Here is a 23027-nt window from a genome sequence, read left to right as displayed (position 1 = left end):
CTAGGCTGTTTGTTTCATTTTTAAGTAATGTTTCTTTGCGGCCTCCAAAGGAAGAATCAGTTTTGCTCGTTCACTTAACTCTTCCCAGTTTTCATTACCAAAACCAGCTCTGCCTTCTTTTTCCCTCTGCCCTGCAGCTCCTACAGGGATTTTGTGTGTTTGTATTCTCTCCTGACACCTCTCTCTAGTTCGCTATATGCCTTTCTGAGCACTGTTGACTTCTTTCCAAAGGATAGTTTCTTTCTCTATTATGCCATTTTCTTGTACAGGTCACTTGATGTTTCATTTAGCTGGTGCGGGAGAGCACACTGGTTTCTTTCACGCAACAAAGGATGTTAATAGCAGATCCTAGGTGCTTATAGCTGTTCTCTTCCTAGAACGCCATGAGACTGTTTTGACATTGGCCAAGGTTAGGACCATAATAATACGAGGGCAGAAGTTGACTCATATTGGTCTGTGCTTTCCTGTCTTCCAGCCTGCACCCATTCAGTCTTAGTCCTGTTAAACAGCCCATACTGTCTCTCTTCTCTCATCTGTTACCACACCAGAAGTTTCTGCAATGTACAACTTAGCATTTTCTCCAACTGTTTTATACACCATTAGTATGTTGCTAATTCCTCCAGGATAGAACTATATTTTGGCTATTTCAGGTTCACTTCAGCACCTAATACAGTAAATGCTCAAGTAAATGTTTTTGGATTTATTATTTAACAGCATTTTGTTTATGCAAAATACCCAGTAAGTGCCTAACAATACTTAACGGCCTTAGCACTTTAAGTGATTTAATGATTTCCAGTCATACAACCTTTCTTGAATACTGTATCATCTGATTGACTTGAAAGTGTGACTTTTTTCTTTCTAAACATATATATGTTTAGAAGTTTATGTTTGTACTTCTAAAAAAAAGCACAAATTCTTTTTCACGATACAGGTGGTAGCAGATTTTATTAGAATACATGTAGAAGGCATGTTGGAAGGTTAAGACTTGGTCCGTGACCTTGAGGAATTGCTAATCAAGACAGACACAATGGAGCATTCAGCTAACAATGCAAACCATTGCTCAGTGATTCACTTGCGGAGACTGGTGGTCTATAAGCAGTGACTACTGTCCAGATCAGACAAGAAGAATCCAATTCAGTTGCTACCTCCTTTGCCAATTTATTTGGCCCCGTCTTTGCAAGGGTTTCCCTTGACACTTTCAGTCCATATAATGGACATCCCCAGCTCTCCCCGCCATAGCTTTCACAGATACAATTTGAATTAGTGAAGCAAAATGAGGAACGCATCCAAACGTGGGCAGAGCTCAAGCAAATGCTAGCAGACAAGAGAAAGGCTGGAATCCTGGCTCAAGAGGATAGCTGGAGGTGAGACTGAAAAGAGAATAGTCAGGAAAAATGTGGAAGGTCAGACAGAAGAGAATTAAGTTTGTTCTTGAAAGTAGGGGGTTGCTGCTTGAAACGTAGTCCGTGTCAGTAGCATTCCCCAAAGGCTCTCCAGCTTCCCTCTGATTGATTATCCAGAGATGTCATGGGGGCCCTGGAGAGAGGAAATGCCATCAACAGAGAGGAGAGTCCATGAGCAGACAAGTGGGGTGCAAAAGCAGTATTCATTTTCCCTTTGGCTTTGCATCGCTGTATTTTTACCACAGTATAGTGATAATCTCTCTACCTGGAGATTCTTAAGCCCTGGCCTCCCACGCTTGTTAAAGAAAGAAATGACGGTGCTGTCCAGACACCTGCTAGCTTAGTTGAGGTTTTCAAAGCTACACTACTTGGGAAAGCTGCTGGTAATCTGTAGCGGATGAGCTCCCTCCTGTGAACCAGATAATTCCTGCTATAACAATGCCCGGAAACCAGAGGGCTTGTTTTTCATTTTGGTTCTTAGGTTTCAGAATTTCAACTTCAGTGAATTCCATCGGAATTCTGGATCACCTCCGGGTAGCACAGGCACCTTAACTTGTCTCCTTAAAGGTAAACTCAGAAATAGTTTGATTCATCCAAAACAAGAACACCCTGGTGTTCTTGCCACTTTACTATTTTTCAAAAACCAAAAGCTCATTTCAGGGTGTTTGGATAGCTTTATTTATAGCAGAAAAAGGTGTTTTCCCAGTTAGGAGGTCTAAGTAAAGAGGCCTTTCGTAACAGTTCCAAGCCATATTCAAAATAGATGGCCCAAAACAGCCTCCAAGGTGCATTCTGGATGCACCTGTGACTTATTTTCTTTTCTCACCATCCCCGAAGTTAGCATAAAAAGTGTGCTTGAGCCCCACAGAAACTGGACACAACCCATCAGTCACTGTTGGATTTTTCTGCCTCCCCTGCCTTGTCAGCTCTGCTGTTGCCAGAGATAACATCATTTTCAATAACAGGACCCTGACTTCATGCCCCAGCAATCTAAGGCCCTGGATGGGCTGCTTTTCCCAGCTGAAGCTTAATTCCAGGCCCTGTGGTTGTCACTTGCAGGACCAGAGGCATGGCATCCCAGGGAAGGCCGTAGGAAGGCTGCCGAACAGAAGCCCAAGAAATCAGGGCAAAACCGATCACCACGACTTTGCCGGTGGCTGAATCGGCTCCCTGTACAGTCCCTCCCTTGGCAGACAGGAGTCACATACAGAGAAGATTAGAACTCAGTTGGAAGGTGAGGAAAGTAACCAAGTGAAAACGTGACTCCATCCTCTAGGGTGTGGGTATTATGTCATAACCATTTCCACAGCCCTGAGTGCTCCGGAGCTATGCGGTTTTCTCTGCTGGAATTGTAGCCCCCAGGCAGCCAGCGTCCAAATCATGTGTTGAGGGTTTGTGTTGATGGTTGCTGTTTAAATCCTCATAGATCCCAGATGTGCTTGCATTGCATCAGCATTAACTCTTCCGCCTTGGCAGAAGCCATTGTGGAAGCATGAGAAAGGAAGAGAAATCAGAAGCGTTCTGTTCCTTTTGGCAAAACTTCTGACTTCCATATATGATTTTACCCCAAGCTTCTTGTACAGCCCTGGGTAAGCCAGTCAGCATGTTTCAGCTTCTCTTGTATGGTAGTTAGTTAAGGACTTCAAGAAAAGAAAGCTATAGAAATACTAATATTGTGGTTTTATAAACTATGCCTATAAAAGGCAAAATCTGTAGCTTTGTTCCTTCAGCAAATCACAGTAACATCCATTCCACTAAAAAGGAAAGGGCTCTACTCAGAAAAAATGATACACATTCTTTTCAAATTTTTAGTGTTTGTCTCTCAAAAGCCTTTCAAATGTATTATGTATGTTTCCTCCACATGCCTTTTTTTTTTTTTTTTTTTGCAAGGACAGGCACCAAGAATTGAAGCCGGGTCTTCAGTATGGCAGGCATGAACTCTGCCTGTTGAGCCACTGTGTCCCGCCCTACATGTCCTTGTTATTCTGTTTTGCTAATGAAAGGACAAGGGAATGGGACAAAGATAGGAGAGTTGAGGATAGCTCAAGGAGTCAAAATCAAATGGCTTCCCCAAGTAAAGAGCAGTGGTCTTCCCTCAGTGGCACTGGGTTCTCATGGCTGTTGGAAGAAAAGTGAAGTGTCAACCCCACACATACTTCCAGAGGTCAAGAAGAAAATAGCATTTTCCATAAGACATGTGTGATCTGTCAGTTCTTCAGTTTTGATTTCAGATGGAAAATATGACTTTGATTCTTGAAGAAGAAAATCCCTAACCAAACATGACAGATGTCCCCAAATGACAAATTGTCATGTGAAAGAGGGATTCAAATTCTTTTGTTTGCCCCACCAGGCATTACTAGGACCCAGCTCATTTCAGTTCACAGTAGTTAGGGAGAATCTGCAATGCACAAGGCGTATGCTTTAAACTAAAAGTGGAGGCTGAACAACCTGCCAAAACCAAGACACCAATTATTGTGGAAGCCATCAGATTTCACATTGATATGAAAGTGTGAATTGCTTGGTGAATCAGTAGATAAACCAAGGAGAAGGGGAAGACATAAGCAATACTTAGAATCTTCGATGTCTATCCATCAATGGATGAAGCATGAATAATTAAAAATTTGAATCGTAGGCTCTTTGCCAGGGTGATGAACAGAATTTCTTAGGTAATCTAAGCATCTGATGGGCAAAAGGATATCACACTGAAATCTGGCTATGGGGGAGAATACCATATTCAAATAAAAATAGCCACTGGGAGGAGAGACAAAGCAGTACTGTTTGTCCAGAAGCATGAGGGCAGAGGCACTCTGAAGAGCACTGGAAGGAAATTAGAAAAGAGAGAAATACAATTAGAAGAGTTGTAGGAGCTCAATGTGGGTCATTTAATCAGGGGGGACCAAAGATCCCATGTTATTATCACCATTTACAAAACTGAGATAAAGGAGATGCATGATGAAGAGCTTCAGCTATCTGAATTGCTATCAGAATTTTCCTTAACTAATAGAGGAATACCTGATATGGATATTGATTTTCCTTATTGGCAATTTCACCTTCCAGACAGTAGAGAATATAAGGATAGAAATGCTATTTTGACTAACAAAAAGGAATTGACAAGAATAGGCACGAGAGGACCCTTAAAAGAAAGCCCACGGCATTATAAAGGAAAGGACAGTCTGAAGAGATTGTGTGCAGTCCAAAACAATTTCAAGACCTTTTGGAAGTAGATTTTTTTTTAAAATTAGGTAAAGGTAGAAATTATGCATTTGCAGAGAAAGATGGTTTGGGAAGGCCAGTAAATGTCTAAAACAAAGTTCAGATGAGGACCCTTTTTTTCAACCAGGGAGGGTAATTGTGCCAGCAGTTCTTTGTTTAATCCAGACTCTTTTCTCAAAAGTAGTGAAAAATCATAAATGATCATGAGAAGGTAAGTAGAATTGGGAGCCAAAAAAGAACAGTGTCAAGAAAACTCAAGCACAGAATGAATGGAAGCCCTTCAAAGGGAGCCATGGACAAGAAAAATGAATTTATGGTTCTCTTTGGAGCTAGAAGATGAGGAAATCAATAGCCTGACTTTGAAACTGACCAAGTCATATTGAGGGCTAGTGAAGAGCTCAGAGTAGCTTCTGTAATGAGTGTCACGGAGAGTGATCATTAGCTGGAAAAGTGAGAAAAACTTGAGAAAGAGAATGGAAACCCCAGATGTCTGAGCAAGAAGAAAACATCTAGAGTAGATGAAGTAAAGCCCCAAACTACAGAAAATATGTAATCATAAGCTTATGGTACAGATTCTTTGAGGACTTGTGGAACCCAGAGAAGTGTCAGAAGGCTAGAAATGAGAAACTGGCTTTACAGTTTTCAGGAAAAGGAAGAAAGTAGTTTTTCAAATTTTTGACTGAGGAATGATTTTCTATAAAAGGAATGATTTCTGAATATCTAAACAAGTATCTGCTGCTCTTGGATTTTTAAAAAATCCTTTCTTATTTCAAGTTTAAGATGGACACATGGTTTATCGGTTGCACATGCTGAAAAAAGGAGATGTTAATTAACAGCAAATGCTACATGTCAAAATGGCAAAGAAATCTTAGCATTCATAGACGATTGGATGTAGACTGAGGGAGCTGACAGTTCTATGCTCTGTAGTGATGACCACAGTGGCTGCTCAATTCGGGATACTCTGCTTGGGGTGTGGTCAGACTCAGGCTCATTCAGATGAGGGCACCACGAAGGGTATAGGAGCTCAAAGCTGGCTAGGTTTCGGGATGGGAAATTGGCTTAATATGAATAACCACTGGAGGCCTTCAAAACTGTTTTATGTTTTTTCGTTAAGATCAAGTTGGTTACCTTCTCGACCAAAGGGGGAAGAGTGAAATGAGACTAAGTGTCAATGGCTGAGAGATTCCAAACAGAGTCGAGAGGTTATCCTGGAGGTTATTCTTATGCATTAAGTAGATATCACCTTGTTGTTCAAGATGTAGCGGAGAGGCTGGAGGGAACTGCCTGAAAATGTAGAGCTGTGTTCCAGTAGCCATGTTTCTTGATGATGATTGAACAATGATATAGCTTTCACAATGAGACTCTGTCAATGTGAAAACCTTGTGTCTGATGCCCCTTTTAGCTACTATATCAACAGAAGAGTAGAACATATGGAATACAAATAAATAATAGGGGGAAACAAATGTTAAAATAAATTTAGTTTGAAATGCTAGTGGTAAATGAAAGCGAGGGGTAAGGGGTATGGTATGTATAATCTTTTTTTTCTATATTATCGTTTTATTTCTTTTTCTGTTGTCTTTTTTCTTTTTCTAAATTGATGCAAATGTTCTAAGAAATGATGAATATGCAACTATGTGATGATATTAAGAATTACTGATTGTATATGTAGAATGGAATGATATCTTAATGTTTTGTTTAATTTTTTTAATTAATAAAAAAAGTTTGAAAAAAAAAAAGATCAAGTTGGTTTGAAATGACTAGAAGGATGCGGTGGGATGGGATATTCCTAGACCAGACCTTGACTCAAGAAAGTTCTGGTCTAGGAATATCATTGCTTTCCCAAATGGGGAAAGGGTCCCTTAAGATGGAAATTAGGTAATTTTTTTTAATCTTCTTTTAAATATGATTTTCTATTGGAGGTGGTTTTTCAAATGAAACTATAAACCTTCATGCAGGTTTTACTACTTCATTTCCAGTGAGTGGGATGCTTTTCACTTCCATTTTATACTGAAAAAATGTAAAAAGTTACTACTATTTTATACCTATTTTAGGATCTACACTTAAAAACTGAAACCGGATTTTTAAAAATTCTTTCATGAACTACATTATCTTTCAGAAAGGAGATTTTCTGTTTTCATTATATGTTTTACAGTAAATGTGAATACAGTACTTTATATCATAAGTGAGTTTTTGCCTTTTACTTGGGAAATAGAACCATCTGCACCTGGGTGAAGGAATAACAAATGCTGCACATGAAGAAGGTGGGATAAGGGGCTAAAACCACCCAGTTGAAACAAAGGTTCCGCAGGGCCAGTGTCACCAGTTCACAGGAAGGACAATGTTGAATGTTCTCTTCCCCTTCTCTGTTCTCATCAACCCTGAGACAACCGAAGAAATACCCAGAGGACAGTTTCAGCTGGTGTGTAGTCCCAGGATAATTCTCAGCCAACTGACAGATTAGGGGAAGCATGACCTGTCAGCTGTACCTGAGTTTGAGCAAAGTGCCTTTCTTTTTTTTTTTTCTAATAGTTTTATTAATAAAACAACGTACAAACACACATTCTTAACATACAAACATTCCATACATGATATACAATCAGTAGTTCACAGCATCACCACATAGTTATGTATTCATTGCCGTGATCATTTTTTTGAATATTTGCATCACTCCAGAAAAAGAAAAAAGAAAAAACCCAGACATACCATACCCCTCACTCCTCCCTCTCATTGACCACTAGTATTTCCTTCTACCCAATTTATTTTAGCCTTCGTTCCCCTATTATTTGTTTATTTTTAATCCATATTTTTTACTCATTTGCCCATATCTTAGTTAAAAAAAGCATCAGACGTAGGTTTTCACAGTCACACAGTCACATTGTAAAAGCTATATCATTATACAGTCATCTTCAAGGAACGAGGCTATTGGAACACAGTTCTGCAGTTCAGGTACTTCCCTCCAGCCACTCCAATACACCGTAAAGTAAAAAGGGGATATCTATATAATGCATAAGTATAACCTCCATGGTAACCTCTCGACTCTGTTTGAAATCTCTCAGCCACTGACACTTTATATTGTCTCATTTCTGCCTTTTGGTTAAGGTTTTCTCAATCCCTTGATGCTGGGTACTGTCTCATCCCAAGATTTCTGTCCCACGTTGCCAGGGAGGTTTACACCCCTGGGAGTCATGTCCCACTTAGAGGGGGAGGGCAGTGAATTCACTTGCCGTGTTGGCTTAGAGAGAGAGGCCACATCTAAGCAACAAAAGAGATTCTCTGGGGGTGATTCTTAGGCCCATTTTCAGGTAGGCTTAGCCTGTCCTTTGCAGGAATAAGGTTCATAGGGGCAGCCCCCAAGATCAAGGGCTCAGCCTATTGATTTGGTTGTCCCCACTGCTTGCTGAAATATCAGACGTTCTCCAAATGGGAAAGTTGAATGCCTCTTTTCTCCCCATTCCACCAAGGGGACTTTGCAAATACTTCTTTGAAAGTGACTTTCTAAATTGGAACAAAGTTTCCGTGCCACATAACCCCCTACCAGAAAGACATTTCTTCCTTGATCTTTTACTGAACTCCAGGGACTGACAATGAGCTTAGCCAGATGCTTAAAGGGCTTTTAGAATTTACAGAATTTCATTGAACAAAAGAGGGACATGCAGTTATCATCATTCTTCGGGAGAAACCTAGGCACAGAATCTGAATAATGCAAATAACAATAAAACCAAGTACAAGATTCACCCTTCTTCATGCTCAGGGAAGTAGCACATGCAGTTAGCCAGACCTCTTTGGCTAGAGCTATATAAAACCGAATGTTTTATTGTTAAAATTTTACAATAATGTGTTTCCATGTGAAGTAGCATTTCTTTCTGGTGCTCTTCCCAGAAATAGCAACCGATGGAAACAGAACATAAGGGTTGGATTCTGCAAAAGATTTGAGTTAAACCCTGTCCTAAACTGTGTGACTTCAGGCAAATCCTTTCACCTTTCTGGGCTTCCTTGTTTGTAAAATGGATGAGGATGGAGTCAGGGAAACAGAAACCAGGCAGGTGTTTGAAACAGAGGGGATATAAAACAGAGAATTGGTCACACAGGTGTTGGAACTCTAGGAGCCCAGAAAGGAGAATGAGAGTTAACGCAGGGTTTAGTGGCTGTTTTAGGACTGGAGGGAAATATGAGCAAGGAGGAGGGGCTGATGCTGCAGGAGCTGCACCAGTGGAGGAGACAGAGCCACTTCCAAACACAGCACCAGGGAGTTGGGTTCCCTGCCATTTCCAGAACACACAGCCAGGAAAGGAGAGTGAGAATAAGAAAGAGAACGGACTGCAGCTTCTCCATCACTCCCACCTTCTGGTCTGTCCCAGTGCCCCCTATTGACAGAACTGAATAAGTCAAATGGCAAAGAAGCCCAGGAAAAGTAGTTTATAAACTCCATGCTCAACATTACAGAGCAGAAGAGTGGACATGAGTAAATAGGTAAGCAACCAGCCTGTGTGTTTGTAATATCTGCCTAAAATTAAATAATAGAAGTCAAAGTTACTGATTGGATGGAACTAGATTTTCCTATTATGTTTGTATTAAAGTAGTTAATATATAATATATAAATATTTAAAGAGAAAGGAAGATAGATAATTTGGATCTGATCTGAATAATTTCTAAATACTTTTTGAAGTGTTTTTTTTTTATTTTAAAATATTCGTATTTAGTCCATGGTTTAAGAAAAACTACAAGGATTAGATATCTGCAAATCCTTGCAGCAGGAGAAATCACAGTGAAAAATGTGGGTTGTTGCAGGTTTCTCCCCCGAGGGTTCCTGGAAACCTCTTTTTGTGAGCTTTGCGTCTGTGGACTATCTGTAGTCTGGAATCATGACCCACCATTACGGGGAAACAGATCAGGTCTTTGTTCACTAAACCTAGATGAATTTTTTAATCTCAAAGTGCCCTAGTGAGCTGACCGTGTATGCCAGTCCAAGGTATGCCATGATCCTTCCAGGCACCCCTAGCTCTTGCTCCGGCGCCTCTGCTAATGCCAGCAGCCATGGCAGCTTGTCTTTGGTGCTTCCATGCCACCATTTGATCTTTACCATCCTGGGATGCCGTTACCCCCACTGAAATTAGGAAGCCCATTTCAACAGCAGGAGAAGGCTTTCTGGCTATGCAGTCTGGGCAGTCGCAGAGGGCAACGTGCACAGAAGCACCCTGCACTTGTCTTAATGCTGCTGCCGTCTGGAAATTCTCACTTATTTCTGAACAAGGGACTTTGAATTTTCACTTTGCACTGAGCCCCACAAACCATGTAACCACTCCTGGTGTTTAGGGAGATGACAGTTGTGGATAAAAGGCCAGAGGAGGCCTCCCTGAGAATGTAGCATTTAAGGAAAGGGCTGAATTGATGAGGGAGAGAACCAGGCCCTTCTTTTACTTATTCTGATGAACTTCACCTCAACCCTCAGCACTTGGGACAAACATCACCTCCTGCAGGGAGTCTTCCACTGATGCCCTTAGCAGTAACTGCCCTCAGCTCTATCCTCCCTTAGCGTCTGCACACACCTCTGTAAACACACTTAGATTATCTTGTAATCGTGTATACTGAATATCTGTCCCCTTTTCACCCTGGTAGCTCCTTCAAGAAAGAGATTATATTTTATTCTCCTTTGTCACAACAGCATTAATAATTATTACTCAGTGCCAGACCCTGTTCCAAAGGTTTTATTATAAGGCAGACATAGTCTCCCTGTTTTACAGCTGAAGAACCTGAAGCACAGAAAGGTGAAGTAACCAGCCCAGGTTACACAATAGGTAGGAAGTAGAGCTGGGATTTGATTCAAAGAAAGCTTAATCCCCCAGACCTTGCATAACTTGCATAGTGCCTGGTATACAATGAGTGCCAGTACATGGTGGTTGAATGAATGAATGATGGATGAATGAAAACTGGTAGGCAGCCAAGTGGTCAATTAGACCATCTCAGAGGCAGATTTACAAATATGAGAAGGACTTTATATTGCAGCTGCAGACCCAAATCCAAGCCTACACAGGAGAGAAAACAATGTTATATTTTCAAGCCATATTTCTTAAAACAGTGATTTTCTTTAGCAAAAAAAAAAAAAACTACCATATGAAACTATATACTTACATGTATAAATCAACTCGGATGCTGATGTATTGTTATTTTAGAAGTGGGGTGGGGAGCTTGATTTCTCTCATTCTCTTTAACTAAAATTAATGCTATACTGACCAGAAGCTTTGTTGAAATAGAGTGATTAATTTAACAAATATATCCTGACAAATACAGCTTGGAGAAGAAAGGTGTGATAATACAGGTATTGATAATAGAAAATTGAGATTAGAATGATGCCTCCTTGCTAAATCAGTCTTCATGCTACAGTGCAGCATGGGGGTGGGAAGGACGAATGAGTTGACACCGATGTTGTTTTTATGTTTGACAAGTGCTTCGCGGTGCAAATACAACCCCAAGACTCCTGATTATCTTAGAGGGATGGTCTGTTGTCTTGTTACTTACTTCAAGAAGCTATTAGGCATAGCTTTGTTACCATCATCTTCCCAGTCCTGCACTGTGTGAGAAATAGGTGTTTGTGGTCTTGAAGGTGTCAATTTCCGTGTTCCATAAGGTTGTAGTCAGGAGACCTTGAGAAGCATCCCACCCTTTCCTAGGGGACAGTCACTACATCTCTGCTTTGTCTGTCCATGCTTGTGAGCTGGGTTTGGTGTTACAGTATATGCATATCAGCCAGTACTAACCAGTGAGACCTCAAACAGTGGGTGTAAGTAAGTAGAGGATGATGTTCACTGTCTCCGAAAAATTCCCAAATCTTGTTTTCAGTATATCCCTGAAGCCTGACTGCCTGATCCCTATAGTGGCCCAGCAATGAAACTGTTAGACATTTCCTATCATAAGCTCTGTCGAGCAGCAAAATGGGTGCCACAGGAAAGAGTGAGCACCCCAGCTCTGCAAATACTGCCCAACCCAAGTTGTTTTCATCAGTTCACCTTTCTTTCATTAGCAGCCTAAAAATAATACATTAAGACCCCAAAGAAATAAAGGGTCATATTTGCAGTAGGTCACGTTTTCAACACATCTGCATGTTGACTCACACAAGAGCATGACAGTGTGGTGGCCTGACCTTACTTCCTTCAGGCCTTAAGAAGCCTAAAGGTCAGTGTGCCACTGGTCCTGTGTGTGTCACTGCTGACTGAGGTCATCGCCTCCTGGGAACAGTCAGACAACAAGGGAGGTATTACTTCCTGACCTCTTCTAGGGCTCAGGCGCACACAGCACACTCCCTCAGCCCCCAGTGCATGATGCATCTTATCTGTGGGACACCAAGTATGGCACATTGTAGGGCCAGCTAGTCACACATTTAAGCACGATGAGAAGAATACTCTTCAAAATGACCCATCCAAAATATTTCATTGAAAATGCAAGACTCTTGTCTCAGTTTGTCCCTAAAATTGCATTTTGCCTGTGATATGTTTTTACCTTTAGGTCACTCCTGACGATGAATTTTAGCCTAGATATATGTGTGTGTGTTTGTTTTCTTAGGACAGTAGAATTGAGCTCTATTAATGTCAGTGAAATGGAACTGGTTTGCTATTTCTCATCGCTTCATTCCACTTTAACTTTATGATCATTACTTTTTTAATAACATTTTTATGGGTCATTAGTTTTGTGTGTGATTCTCCAATTCCCACCCCCTCTTAGTTTTTCCCATTGTCAGAGCCTTACTTGTTAAGAACAAAAACTGAATAACAAGGCAGACTTGTGATGTCGATTTTGTAGCCATACAGCTTCACATTGGTACCTGGGTATTTGATTTCTTAGTACAATGAATGAGTTTAAGTGGTTTTTGAAAATAAAAAGACTGTAGAAGCTGCTCAAGGCGGAGAGTCTACTGGTATTTACAGAGCCTCTGACTGTTTTTTCACTGGCCAGCAGGCGTACAGACACTTGCCTTCTGTTTTGTGTGTTTGGAGCTATTCCTCCTGGCCTGGAGTATACCAGAAGTGGGTTCCTGAGACAAGCACCTGTGACAGTTCAGAAGATGCCCATTGTATCAAGGCAACCCTTGACCCAGAGCAGACACATACAGAGTCTTCCTCTACACCCCAAGTGTCCTGATACAACTATGTAAGGGGTCCCACAGACCTCAGTGGTTTTTTCCTCTCCTGAAAATGTTAGGACTTCTCATGTAGTCTTGTAATGGCCCTTCCTTTGTGAACTTGTTTACATTGCTATTTAATTATTAACTTTTCATTTATTTGTACGTCTCCTGCAAAGCAAAACTGTAAGTTTCCTAAACAAAATAGAGTCTTGTACTCATCCTTCCCTTACGGCTCTTACTACAAAAGGAAGAATCAGCTTTAACTTGGGTTGGAATCCAAGCTCTCCACTATTTCTAGCTCTATGACCTTGGATGAGTTCCTTCACCTGCCTAACTTCTCACTTTCCTTGTCTACGAAATAGTGTGGACATGCTTGCCTTGCAGGGTGTTATGAGAGCCAATTAGCATGGCACTGGGCAAGAGGAGGTTCTCAGTAAATGCTAACTCTGACAGACTAGAAGAAGCTTTGCACATAAAAGTTGAGCAAAATTTTGCAGAATTGAATATGACAGAGCGCAATTTAAACTAATGTGGGGTAAAGCTAGTTATGGGCTATTCACATTTCATTGTGAGGATACCATCTCTAACCTTGGGCTTGAATGACAGTTATAAACCTGTCTTTGTTCATGACCATATGACAGTCACTTTAAGATCATCATGTCACCTCATCTCTAACAGGTCAGTGATCTAAGGGGTATCATTGATTAGGAAAGTAGCGGCTTTGCTCATTGGCATCCTCAGTCCAACTCATACATTGAAGCATCAGCTTTTCCCTGGGTGAAACTTTCTCTACCTCTTTGCAGCCATGTGAAAGTAGTGAGTTCCAATATTGCTTCCTCATCTAATGATCCCCATGGGTGGCCCTGGCTTCTTTAGGAATTTATTTAAAAGCAGCCACAGTGGGAAGCAATGGTAGGACTTAACAGAAATCCACAGTGTCAAAATGAAAAAGAAATGGTGATAAGGACAAGAGTTGGAGAAGGGTTATATGAAAAATATAAATAGCATTAAGATGAGTTTTTCCCATTTCCCATATAGTGAGCACATTTGCCGAAACTCAAGATGTGTATTATACCCTCAGCTACAGGAAAATGGCATATCAGCATAGTGGATGATGCTTACTTAACAAGGGGTTGATTCTGCCTTTTCTCTCGGTGGTGGACCCATATTGTAATGAAGAATTGAGTCTTGTGATATTCTTATCACCTTTGATTACTCTTATAAATGCACTCTGCCTCTTTTTAAAGGTTCCTATTGCAAAATTAAATTAAATGATATGGTAGGTAGTATATTTGCTGAATCTATTTCCATGTCAGTTTAGTGAGACACAAAAGACTAGGATAGATGAGCTCCTTTTTAATTCTGGTACTAGGGACAGGACAGATCAAATAAGGACCCTTGCCTGCCTTTGGTTGTTTGGTTTGGTTGATTGTTCCAAAATAATTTGAGACATCACCCACCAAATAGACTTGTGTTGTTACCTTCTGGCACTATAGTTATATGTTAAGGGCGTATTTAGACTTACAACATACTCAATAATATACAAGCATTTATCAAGTATTTACTATGTTATAGACTTTGGGTTAGATGCAGGGTTACAAAAATGAATGAAATATGCACTAGGTCTGCCTTCCTGGAACATATAATTCCAGGAGGGTTCCTCGGTCAGATAAATCTTGAAATTCAGAGGGACCAGCCTCTCCAGGATTATCAATTAGTCACATCCCCCTATCCTTTAGTGTGGACACCTCTTCTCAACATGGAAAAGTCAGAATAGGCATTGCCCAAAGCTCCCTATAGATTGAGAGAAGGATTAAAGGAGAAGGAGGAGTTCTAACAGAGAAGATTGGATTTAACAAACAAGTATGGCTGCTGAATCACTATATTAATATTCCTTCTAGCCTCCAGTGTTTTGGAGTAGCTAGACGGAAAAATCTGAGATGATGGAATGGTAACCCATGACAAACTCTGGGATCTAGTCTGCAACTACTTGTTGAAGTGTGCTTTGAAAATTATTGATTTTTTCTCTTTTTGCTTTGTATGTATGTGATATTATACAATTTAAAAAAAACATTTTTTAAAAAGTGAATGAAATGAAAAAAATTAAATTAAAAAAAAAGTGAATGAAACAACCCCTGATGTGAAGGAATTCACTGTCTTGTGATAGAAACAGACACAATTAAATATAACAAAAGTGAGGGGGCAACAATTGTCCTTGTAGTCCTGCAGTGTGGATCAAGCAGTCATGTTTTATATTTTTAAACACCTACCTTGGGATTCATTAACAGACAAAAGGATTTTTCATTTGGAATTGTATTTAAAGTACTTCAAAAGCATTAATAGTTAAAATCCCATTAGATGGTGTGTTTAAGAAATTTCCCTTTCTGGAAAGAATGCAGTGATACAAAATCAGTGCCATCCTGGAAAATCTGGGACGCTTCCTCACAGTGCTGATGGGAGCTGAGAGGATTATGTCATCTGTTTTCTCTAAGAGGATTGGAAAGGGCTCCCCCAGAGGAGTTGATGACCATGTTGAGTCTTAAACCATGAATGCAGGTCCTCACAAGCATTTTGGCTCTGTGTGCTGTTGTAAGTTTAATACACATAGAAGTCAGCTACAAAGCCTGCCAGTTCATCTTGCTGGACAGTCATTCCCCCAGCAGGTATTCTTGATCACTGCTGCCGTAGCTTCTGGCAAGAACCCCAAGGTTGCTGGTGTCATTTGATTTGTGCACTTGACCCATAGACGTGCTTCCTCTTCTTATGGGGTTAAGCAGCGTTTGCAGGAACCTAGATGGTGGATGCCTCTGCATCCAGAACAGAGAAGTCAGCTCTGAACACCAGCAAGTTTAATCCATTTCCATCTGAAAAACAATTGGCCTTAGGCAACGTATTTTTAATTCCCCAAGTCATTCTGTATGTGTGAGTGTGTGTGTGTGTGTGCAAGCTGTACATAAATAGCACATTTTCGATCTGTATAAAATGCCATGGATGAGAGCAGCACATGACAGTAGGCTTAGCCCCTGAAGATTTACCAAGAAAGAAGGCAGCTGCATGGCAAAGCTGCCACAAATAATTAGGGAAGGAACTGCCCATGTCCTGTGTCACTCAGCAGCTTCAACCATTTAAATGACACCTGGTTAACTGAGCTGCGCACCCCCCATTCTTTCTGGGCCAGGAGCTAATTTCTTGTTCACAACATTGCTTTTGATTATCATCATCTCCGGCATCATGACATGACAACTGAAAAGTTCCAACCAGAAACCGTGATGAATGAGCAAAACAGAAGTTGTTTTTGATGTCTCTTTAAAGAGTGTAATTGATGACAAACTATTTTAAATGCGCACTTCTACAGTTTTTAACATAGCCGTATTGCCAGTTTAGTGGTTGACAAGAAAACGACAGTGCTTTCTTTGGCTTGGGTGAGCTGCGAGAAGTGTCCCAGCCCGCACTCCTCACATCGACCATCTCTCAACAGGATTGATTGGGAGGCACATTAATAGGCTTCCCATTGTTACCGTCCGTTTTTGCCGGGATATTTCATTAGGGCAAACACTGAGCCCATTGTCATCTTGTTTAGCCACTTGACCCTGGTTATTTTCCATTCCGCTTGTGCCCCGATGAAATGGAGCAGTGGTGTGTGAGACAGGCACTAATTATTGAAAGCAGCATCATTGCTGACCCAGTACAAGATTAACAGCTCCTTTGCAGTCTTTATTCTGGGACATTAGCACTGTCTGGTTATCTGGCTTCAGCTGAGGGATCAGGGACAATAGCGGTGCTGATGGTAACGTTGGCAATTTCCCTGTTTGTTTTGCAGGTCACGGCCAGGGGCTTCGGGCCGCTGTTGCAGTTTGCCTACACTGCCAAGCTGTTACTCAGCAGAGAAAACATCCGCGAGGTTATCCGCTGCGCCGAGTTCCTGCGCATGCACAACCTGGAGGACTCCTGCTTCAGCTTTCTGCAGACCCAGCTCCTGAGCAGCGAGGATGGCCTGTTTATGTGCCGGAAGGACTCAGCGTGCCAGCGTCCGCACGAGGACCATGAGAACTCCGCAGGAGAGGAGGAGGAGGAAGAGGAGGACACGATGGATTCAGAGACAGCTAAGATGGCTTGCTCCAGGGACCAGATGCTTCCAGACCCCATCCGCTTTGAGGCCGCGGCCGTCCCAGTAGCAGAGAAGGAGGAAGTCTTGCTGCCCTTGTCGGATGTGCCAACGGACTCCAAGGAGAGCTCAGAAAAGGATGTGTTAACGCAGTACCCCAGATACAAGAAGTACCAGCTTGCATGTACCAAGAATGTCTATAATGCATCATCACACAGTACCTCAGGTTTCGCAAGCACATTCAGTGAAGAGAACTCTGGCAACAGCCTCAAGCCAGGGCTTGCCATGGGACAGATTAAAAGTGAGCCGCCCAGTGAAGAGAACGAAGAAGAGAGCATCACGCTTTGCCTGTCCGGAGATGAGCCTGACGTCAAGGGCAGAGGGGGTGATGTCGAAATGGACCGGAAACAGCCCAGCCCCACCCCCGCACCTCCCACGGCTGCCGGGGCTGCCTGCCTGGATAGATCCAGGAGCATGTCCTCTCCCTCCTGCTTAAGGTCTCTGTTCAGTATAACAAAAAGTGTGGAGCTGTCTGGCTTGCCCAGTACATCTCAGCAGCACTTTGCTCGGAGTTCAGCGTGCCCTTTTGAAAAGGGGATCACTCAGGGTGACCTTAAAACTGACTACGCCCCTTTCGCAGGGAATTACGGACAGCCCCACTTGGGCCAGAAGGATGCATCCAACTTCACGATGGGCTCGCCCCTCAAGGGGCCCGGGTTGGAGGCTCTCTGTAAGCAGGAAGGGGAGCTGGACCGGAGAAGCGTGATCTTCTCCTCGAGCGCTTGTGACCAGGTGAGCACTTCGGTGCATCCATATTCGGGGGTGAGCAGTTTGGACAAAGACCTCTCTGAGCCGGTGCCAAAGGGTCTGTGGGTGGGAGCCGGCCAGTCCCTGCCCAGCTCGCAGCCCTACTCCCACAGTGGACTGATGACTGACCACTTGCCCGGAAGGATGCGGCCCAACACCAGCTGCCCGGTGCCAATCAAAGTCTGCCCTCGTTCACCCCCCTTGGAGACCAGGACCAGGACTTCCAGCTCGTGCTCCTCCTACTCCTACGCGGAGGACGGGAGCGGGGGCTCGCCCTGCAGCCTCCCCCTCTGTGAGTTCTCCTCCTCGCCCTGTTCCCAGGGAGCCAGATTCCTTGCCACAGAACATCAGGAGCCAGGCCTGATGGGAGATGGAATGTACAGCCAGGTCCGACCCCAAATCAAATGTGAGCAGTCTTACGGAACCAACTCCAGCGACGAGTCCGGATCGTTCTCGGAAGCAGACAGTGAGTCGTGTCCTGTGCAGGACAGGGGCCAGGAGGTAGGGAACCCATGTCAATTCCAGCACGTGACCCACTCTCTCAGTCCTTTATCTGGACCCTATATCCCCACCGCTCCCACGTGGTCCTTATTTACCAACAGTAGAGGGATTGCCTCCTCCAGCCATGGGGGCACAGACTTCCAGGGGATTCCACTTTTGTCCTTGAAGGCACTTGGTATTTGATCTAGATTTCAGTACTCACCCAACAGAGAGAAACTGCTGAGCGGGGGGAAAAAAAGTAAGTCTAGCATATAAAGGCATGAGCAGGTACTTTCTAACCACCACCTGCGTCCTCCTCCTTTTCTCCTTTCTCTTCCATCCTGCTCTTTCCCCCTTCAGTGGAGAAGAAACTATAGAACCTCTTTCAGAACTGACCGAGTGAAACTAGACAGAGCAACTCTTACCAGGTGGTTTTCCAGCACCGTTTAGGTTTTCCTCTCCGACAGGTGACCCTGTGGCTATCCCACACTCAGCATCTGTCCCAGCCCCAGAGTCACTGCGGGGTCCCCCAGCCAATCACACGTCACCACATGAGGCATCACGTCCCAGGCTCCCCACAAAAAGGTGAAAGGCCGTTTTGAGATGTAACAGGATGGAGTGTTGTTTTTGCCCACCCTGAAAGCAAAGTGCTCTCCAGGTACAGAGACCCCTAAAGAATCCACCTGTGTCTTGCCATTCCTGGGGGGGGGGGGGGGGGGGGGTGCAGAAACATCATCAGTCATGTCCAGGAGCAAGACTCAGCTGAGTAAGGCGAGAAGGAATAGCAGCCCCGTATTTTCCCACTGACCCCAGGAACATGCACGCTCCCCAGGAGGATTCTTGGGAAGGCTGGCACGTCTGGCTTGCACTGTCCTGTTGCTGGTTGACAGAGCCAACGTGAGACCCCCGGCCTGTGTCTCAGGCCAGCCTCCATGGCGGAGAGAGCAAACCCCGTGAGCTGACTCTCCTCAGAGCTGTTTAGCCAAAGGTTTAAAAAAAATGAAAACCCACCCAGAAAACCAGGGAGAAGGCAGAGGTGTCCCTCATTAGGCCAGAGCCCTCGGTCCTCCTCCGTCTGCGCTGCCCGGGTATCAGCCGGCGGCACTGAGGGTGCTGACCCAGCCCCGCAGCGGAAGGGCCGCCCGGGGGGTGCATGGGGTGCCGAGTCTGCAGGGCTGGCGAGCAGCGCCTCGGGTCTTCTCAGTCTGTGCGTGTTTGTTTGGGAGGCGGATTCCACAGTTCCCTGGCTGACTGCAGGAATCCCTGCGCCCGCTTCCTTTGCTTGGCCAGCTCTCTGGCCTTCTCCTCTGATACTGCTGGCAAAAATGGAAAGGAAAAAAAAAAACAGAGAAATACTGAAAAGGATTTAATTTAGCTTTTAAAAAAATCATGTAAAGGAGATTTGAATGGGAACTATTCCCAGGTGAATAGCCCTTTTCCTTCAGGTTTGGGATGGAGGGTCGTGGCCAGAGCCCCGAGCAAGGCACACCTGCACCCCCAGGGGCCAGAGGCTGGAGGTGATGCTGGAGCAGCGGCAGCTCGTGCTCTGTCTCCTCGCTGGTTCTGTCTCTCTCTGACCACAATGTCTGTGAGGGTTTCCTTATTTTCCTGACACCGTTAATAAGAGTGCGTGGTGTAGAACCCTGGTCACTGGCTCCAATTATGATCATGATTTGTTTTGGCAAGGACTGGTATAGTGAGGAGAAGATGACAAGCGACTGCCAGGCTTTGTTTTCGGTCTGTCCCTAAATGGGCTTTATTTTTATGGTATTGCATGGTTTAAGGAACTCTCTATTTCGGATAAATCTCTTTTTGCCCCTCTTGTATCCCAAAAGATAACTTAGTGACTCCTTAGAACTAAATGCCACCAACAAGAGCACATGTGTTTTTCCCATGTTTGAATCATATCAGTTATGACTAAAAATAGTAAATCAATTAAAGGAATACATTCAACCTATAAAATAATAATGAACAGAACTAGTCATCCTTCTGGAAGTACTCATGCTTTTTAATATATTTTACTCTTCAAAAAAAAGTCTGGTGTTTGCATTTCCAAACAGTGAAAGACCTTTGCTAAAGCTCTCTACCATTTCAGGAATCACACTCAGCCTCTCCCGTAACACATTTTGGACAGGGTAGTTATAGTAAAGCTAAGGTTGTTCCAAATTGGCATTCACCTTTTCCTAGAGTAGTGGAGCTTAGGTTTTCCAAGAACTGTCTCAGGGACTCAACACAAGTTCCTGAGAAGCAGCCTCCTCCTTGAGCTAATGGGGCACTGGAAGAAATATTGTCCCTTGTGATAACATTGAAGGCAAATCTTTCACAGTGAGGTTATAACTTGTTTTCCCAAACTGAGCCAGAAGGAGCCAGTATCTTTGGAGTGCCTCTGTGTTCTAGCTGCCGTCACCTGACTTATTTCATGGATCCAAGATTTCTAGTTAACTAGAGCAGTGACAACTCAAACTTGAAAAGTCCGTTGTTAGCATGACTGAATAAAACAAGTTTTTAAAATTTCTCTCTGTAAGAGGCTCTCAGTTGTATGAGGCATTAAGAAAGAGGGGAAATGTTGATTCTGTCTCAGTGTGCTCTTATGTGGGCTGCAGGTTCCTTCTTTTCCAAGTGAGCTCCAAGAACGAAGGTCAGAAACCAAAAAAGAGTTTCTACCTCCCTCTGGCCACCAGCCTAATACCTTAGAACAACAAGGCCATGTTCCTTCCCACTCACTCTTCTCTATCTCTGTGAGGAGCCGAGATACTAGATCAAAAAAGTGTTAACATACCTTATACTCTAAAAAATGTTCTATTCCTCCCACGTTAAGTAACTGTTTCTTCTCCTAAGCATTGCCATCCTTTTGAACTATTCCCTAGCTTTGAAGACATGGTATTTCCCTTTATCAACAGTCAGCTTTTAAAAAATACATTCTTTAAGAAATAATAGTAATAAATAAAACTCAGCATACCCAGCCCCTAATATACTCAGTTTAACAGGCTTTCTGTATAAGCTCACAATAGTATACAAGTATGTTCGCCTCTGTGGGGACTGGGGTGTTATTTAATAGCGCTATACTGTATAATTACTCAGCAACTTGCTTTTTCCCTTAGCTATTTACTGGGTGCTACCTCCAGGGGAATCATAGAAGGCTAAGGCGTGCTTTTTTAATATCCATGATTTCCATAAATCACATTTTATTCAGCTATCAGCTCTCTAAAGATGTTAACCGGTTGTTTCCAGTCTTTTCCTTCTTATAAACTTTGCCACAGTAAACATTTTGTGAACATGTCTTTAGTAGTGGTACATTTATTTTTGTGGGTTAGAGTCCCATTAAGCGGGTTAAAGGTTATACTCATTTACTAAGTACTGATTGCTTTCTGAAACGGTTGTAGCAGTTCATGTCTTCTTCAGCGACTTTGGAATGTCCATTTCCCCCTACTTTTGCCAGTACTAATTGTTATCTGTCTTTTTAGTTTTTGCCAGTCCGACTGGCAAAATTCAAGGATTCCTTGACAACTAACGACGTTAAACATCTTTCCTTGTGTTCATTCTCCATTTATATTTCCTTTTCTGTGAATCTATTTATATCTTTGCCCATTTTTCTTTTGCGTTGCTTCACTTTTTAAATCAATGGTACAAACTTTAGTCCCTAATATTAGTTAGGAATATTAACACTTTCTCATAACTGTTGCCAACATTTCCTTCTAGACTCTTTTTTCATGTATGCTGTCTTTTACCATATGCAATCAAATGTGCCAGTCTTTTTATGATTCTAGGTTTGCTCTATTACTTAAGAAGCCATTTGGACATTTTTTTCTTATTTAACGTGATGAGAAATGAACAAGTCATGTTAAGTGGAACAATCACAGAACAACACACAAACAAGGCCCTAATTTGTTTCACACATATATATGTTATGAACAACAAACACAATTATAGAGAATAAGATAAAACTGGAAGCAAAGTTGGGGAGGGATTGTAGAGAAAGTTACATTTCTATACATTACTGTAATGTTGATTTTACATACATCTATCTAATACAGTTTCTTTCTTATCGAGGCATAGTTTACTTACCATAAATTCCCCCTGTTAACAGTGAACAATTCAATGGTTTTGAGTACACGCTAAGAAGCCCTATACCCATTAGTGGACACTCCCAGTGCCCCTTCCCCACTCCCTACCTTTCAGCCCCAGGCAACCACTAACCTACTTTCTGTCTATAGATCTGGCTATTCTATAGGTCGCTTCATATAAATGTAGTCTTACAATATATGACCTTTTGGGTATGGCTTCTTTCACTTAGCATCACATTTTTAAGGTTCATCCATGTTGTAACATGTTGTATCAGTACTTCGTTCTTTTTTATGACTGAATAGTTTTCCATTGTGTGAAAATGCCACACTTCGTTTATCCATGCCTATTGTTGCTGGACATTTGGGTTGTTTTATACTTTTTGGCTATTATGAATGATGTTTTTGTGAATGTTCATGTATGGGTTTTTGTGTGGACCTGTGTTTTCAGTTCTCTTGGGATATACCTAGGAATGGGATTACAGACTCACATGGTAACTCTATATTTAACCTTTTTTGAGGAACTACCACTTTATATTACCACCAGTATATGGTGATCCCAATTTCTCTGCATCCTCACCAGCACTGGGTATTGTCCATCTTTTTAAATATAGCCATCCCAGTAGGTGTGAAGTGGATCTCACTGTGGTTTACTGATCTGTTTTTTAAATTTGAAAATTACAGAAAAGTCACAGGCATCTTCTAAGTAGTAAAGCCTCTTGGTGAGGCAGTTTTGTACCAAGCATTTCTAATTAATTGTGGATTTTAGCAAAGAAGCACTAGAAAGACAGTCAATTTACGCAGCCAAAAGTATTGATTAGTTGGACATGGTCCATGTTTCT

At 42.5% G+C, this 23027-nt stretch overlaps 1 protein-coding gene across 3 annotated transcripts in view; it reads left to right on the top strand.

Annotated features, from left to right (window-relative positions):
• BACH2 (BACH transcriptional regulator 2) overlaps positions 1-23027 on the top strand; it is a 272601-nt gene that overhangs the window by 233463 nt on the left and 16111 nt on the right. For 2 of the 3 annotated variants that reach the window (XM_077162420.1, XM_077162419.1), the window contains one exon: positions 16553-18145. In XM_077162420.1, coding sequence (XP_077018535.1) covers positions 16661-18145 — 1485 coding nt within the window. In that variant the 5' untranslated portion in view covers positions 16553-16660. Of the gene's footprint in view, positions 1-8038; positions 9087-16552; positions 18146-23027 lie in introns of those variants that run through there. The other variant, XM_077162421.1, reaches the window with a different exon arrangement.

The sequence above is a fragment of the Tamandua tetradactyla genome, chromosome 5 (assembly GCF_023851605.1).
Source record: "Tamandua tetradactyla isolate mTamTet1 chromosome 5, mTamTet1.pri, whole genome shotgun sequence".
NCBI classification, from domain to species: Eukaryota; Metazoa; Chordata; class Mammalia; order Pilosa; family Myrmecophagidae; genus Tamandua; species Tamandua tetradactyla.
This window is presented reverse-complemented; position numbering and strand designations above follow the sequence as displayed.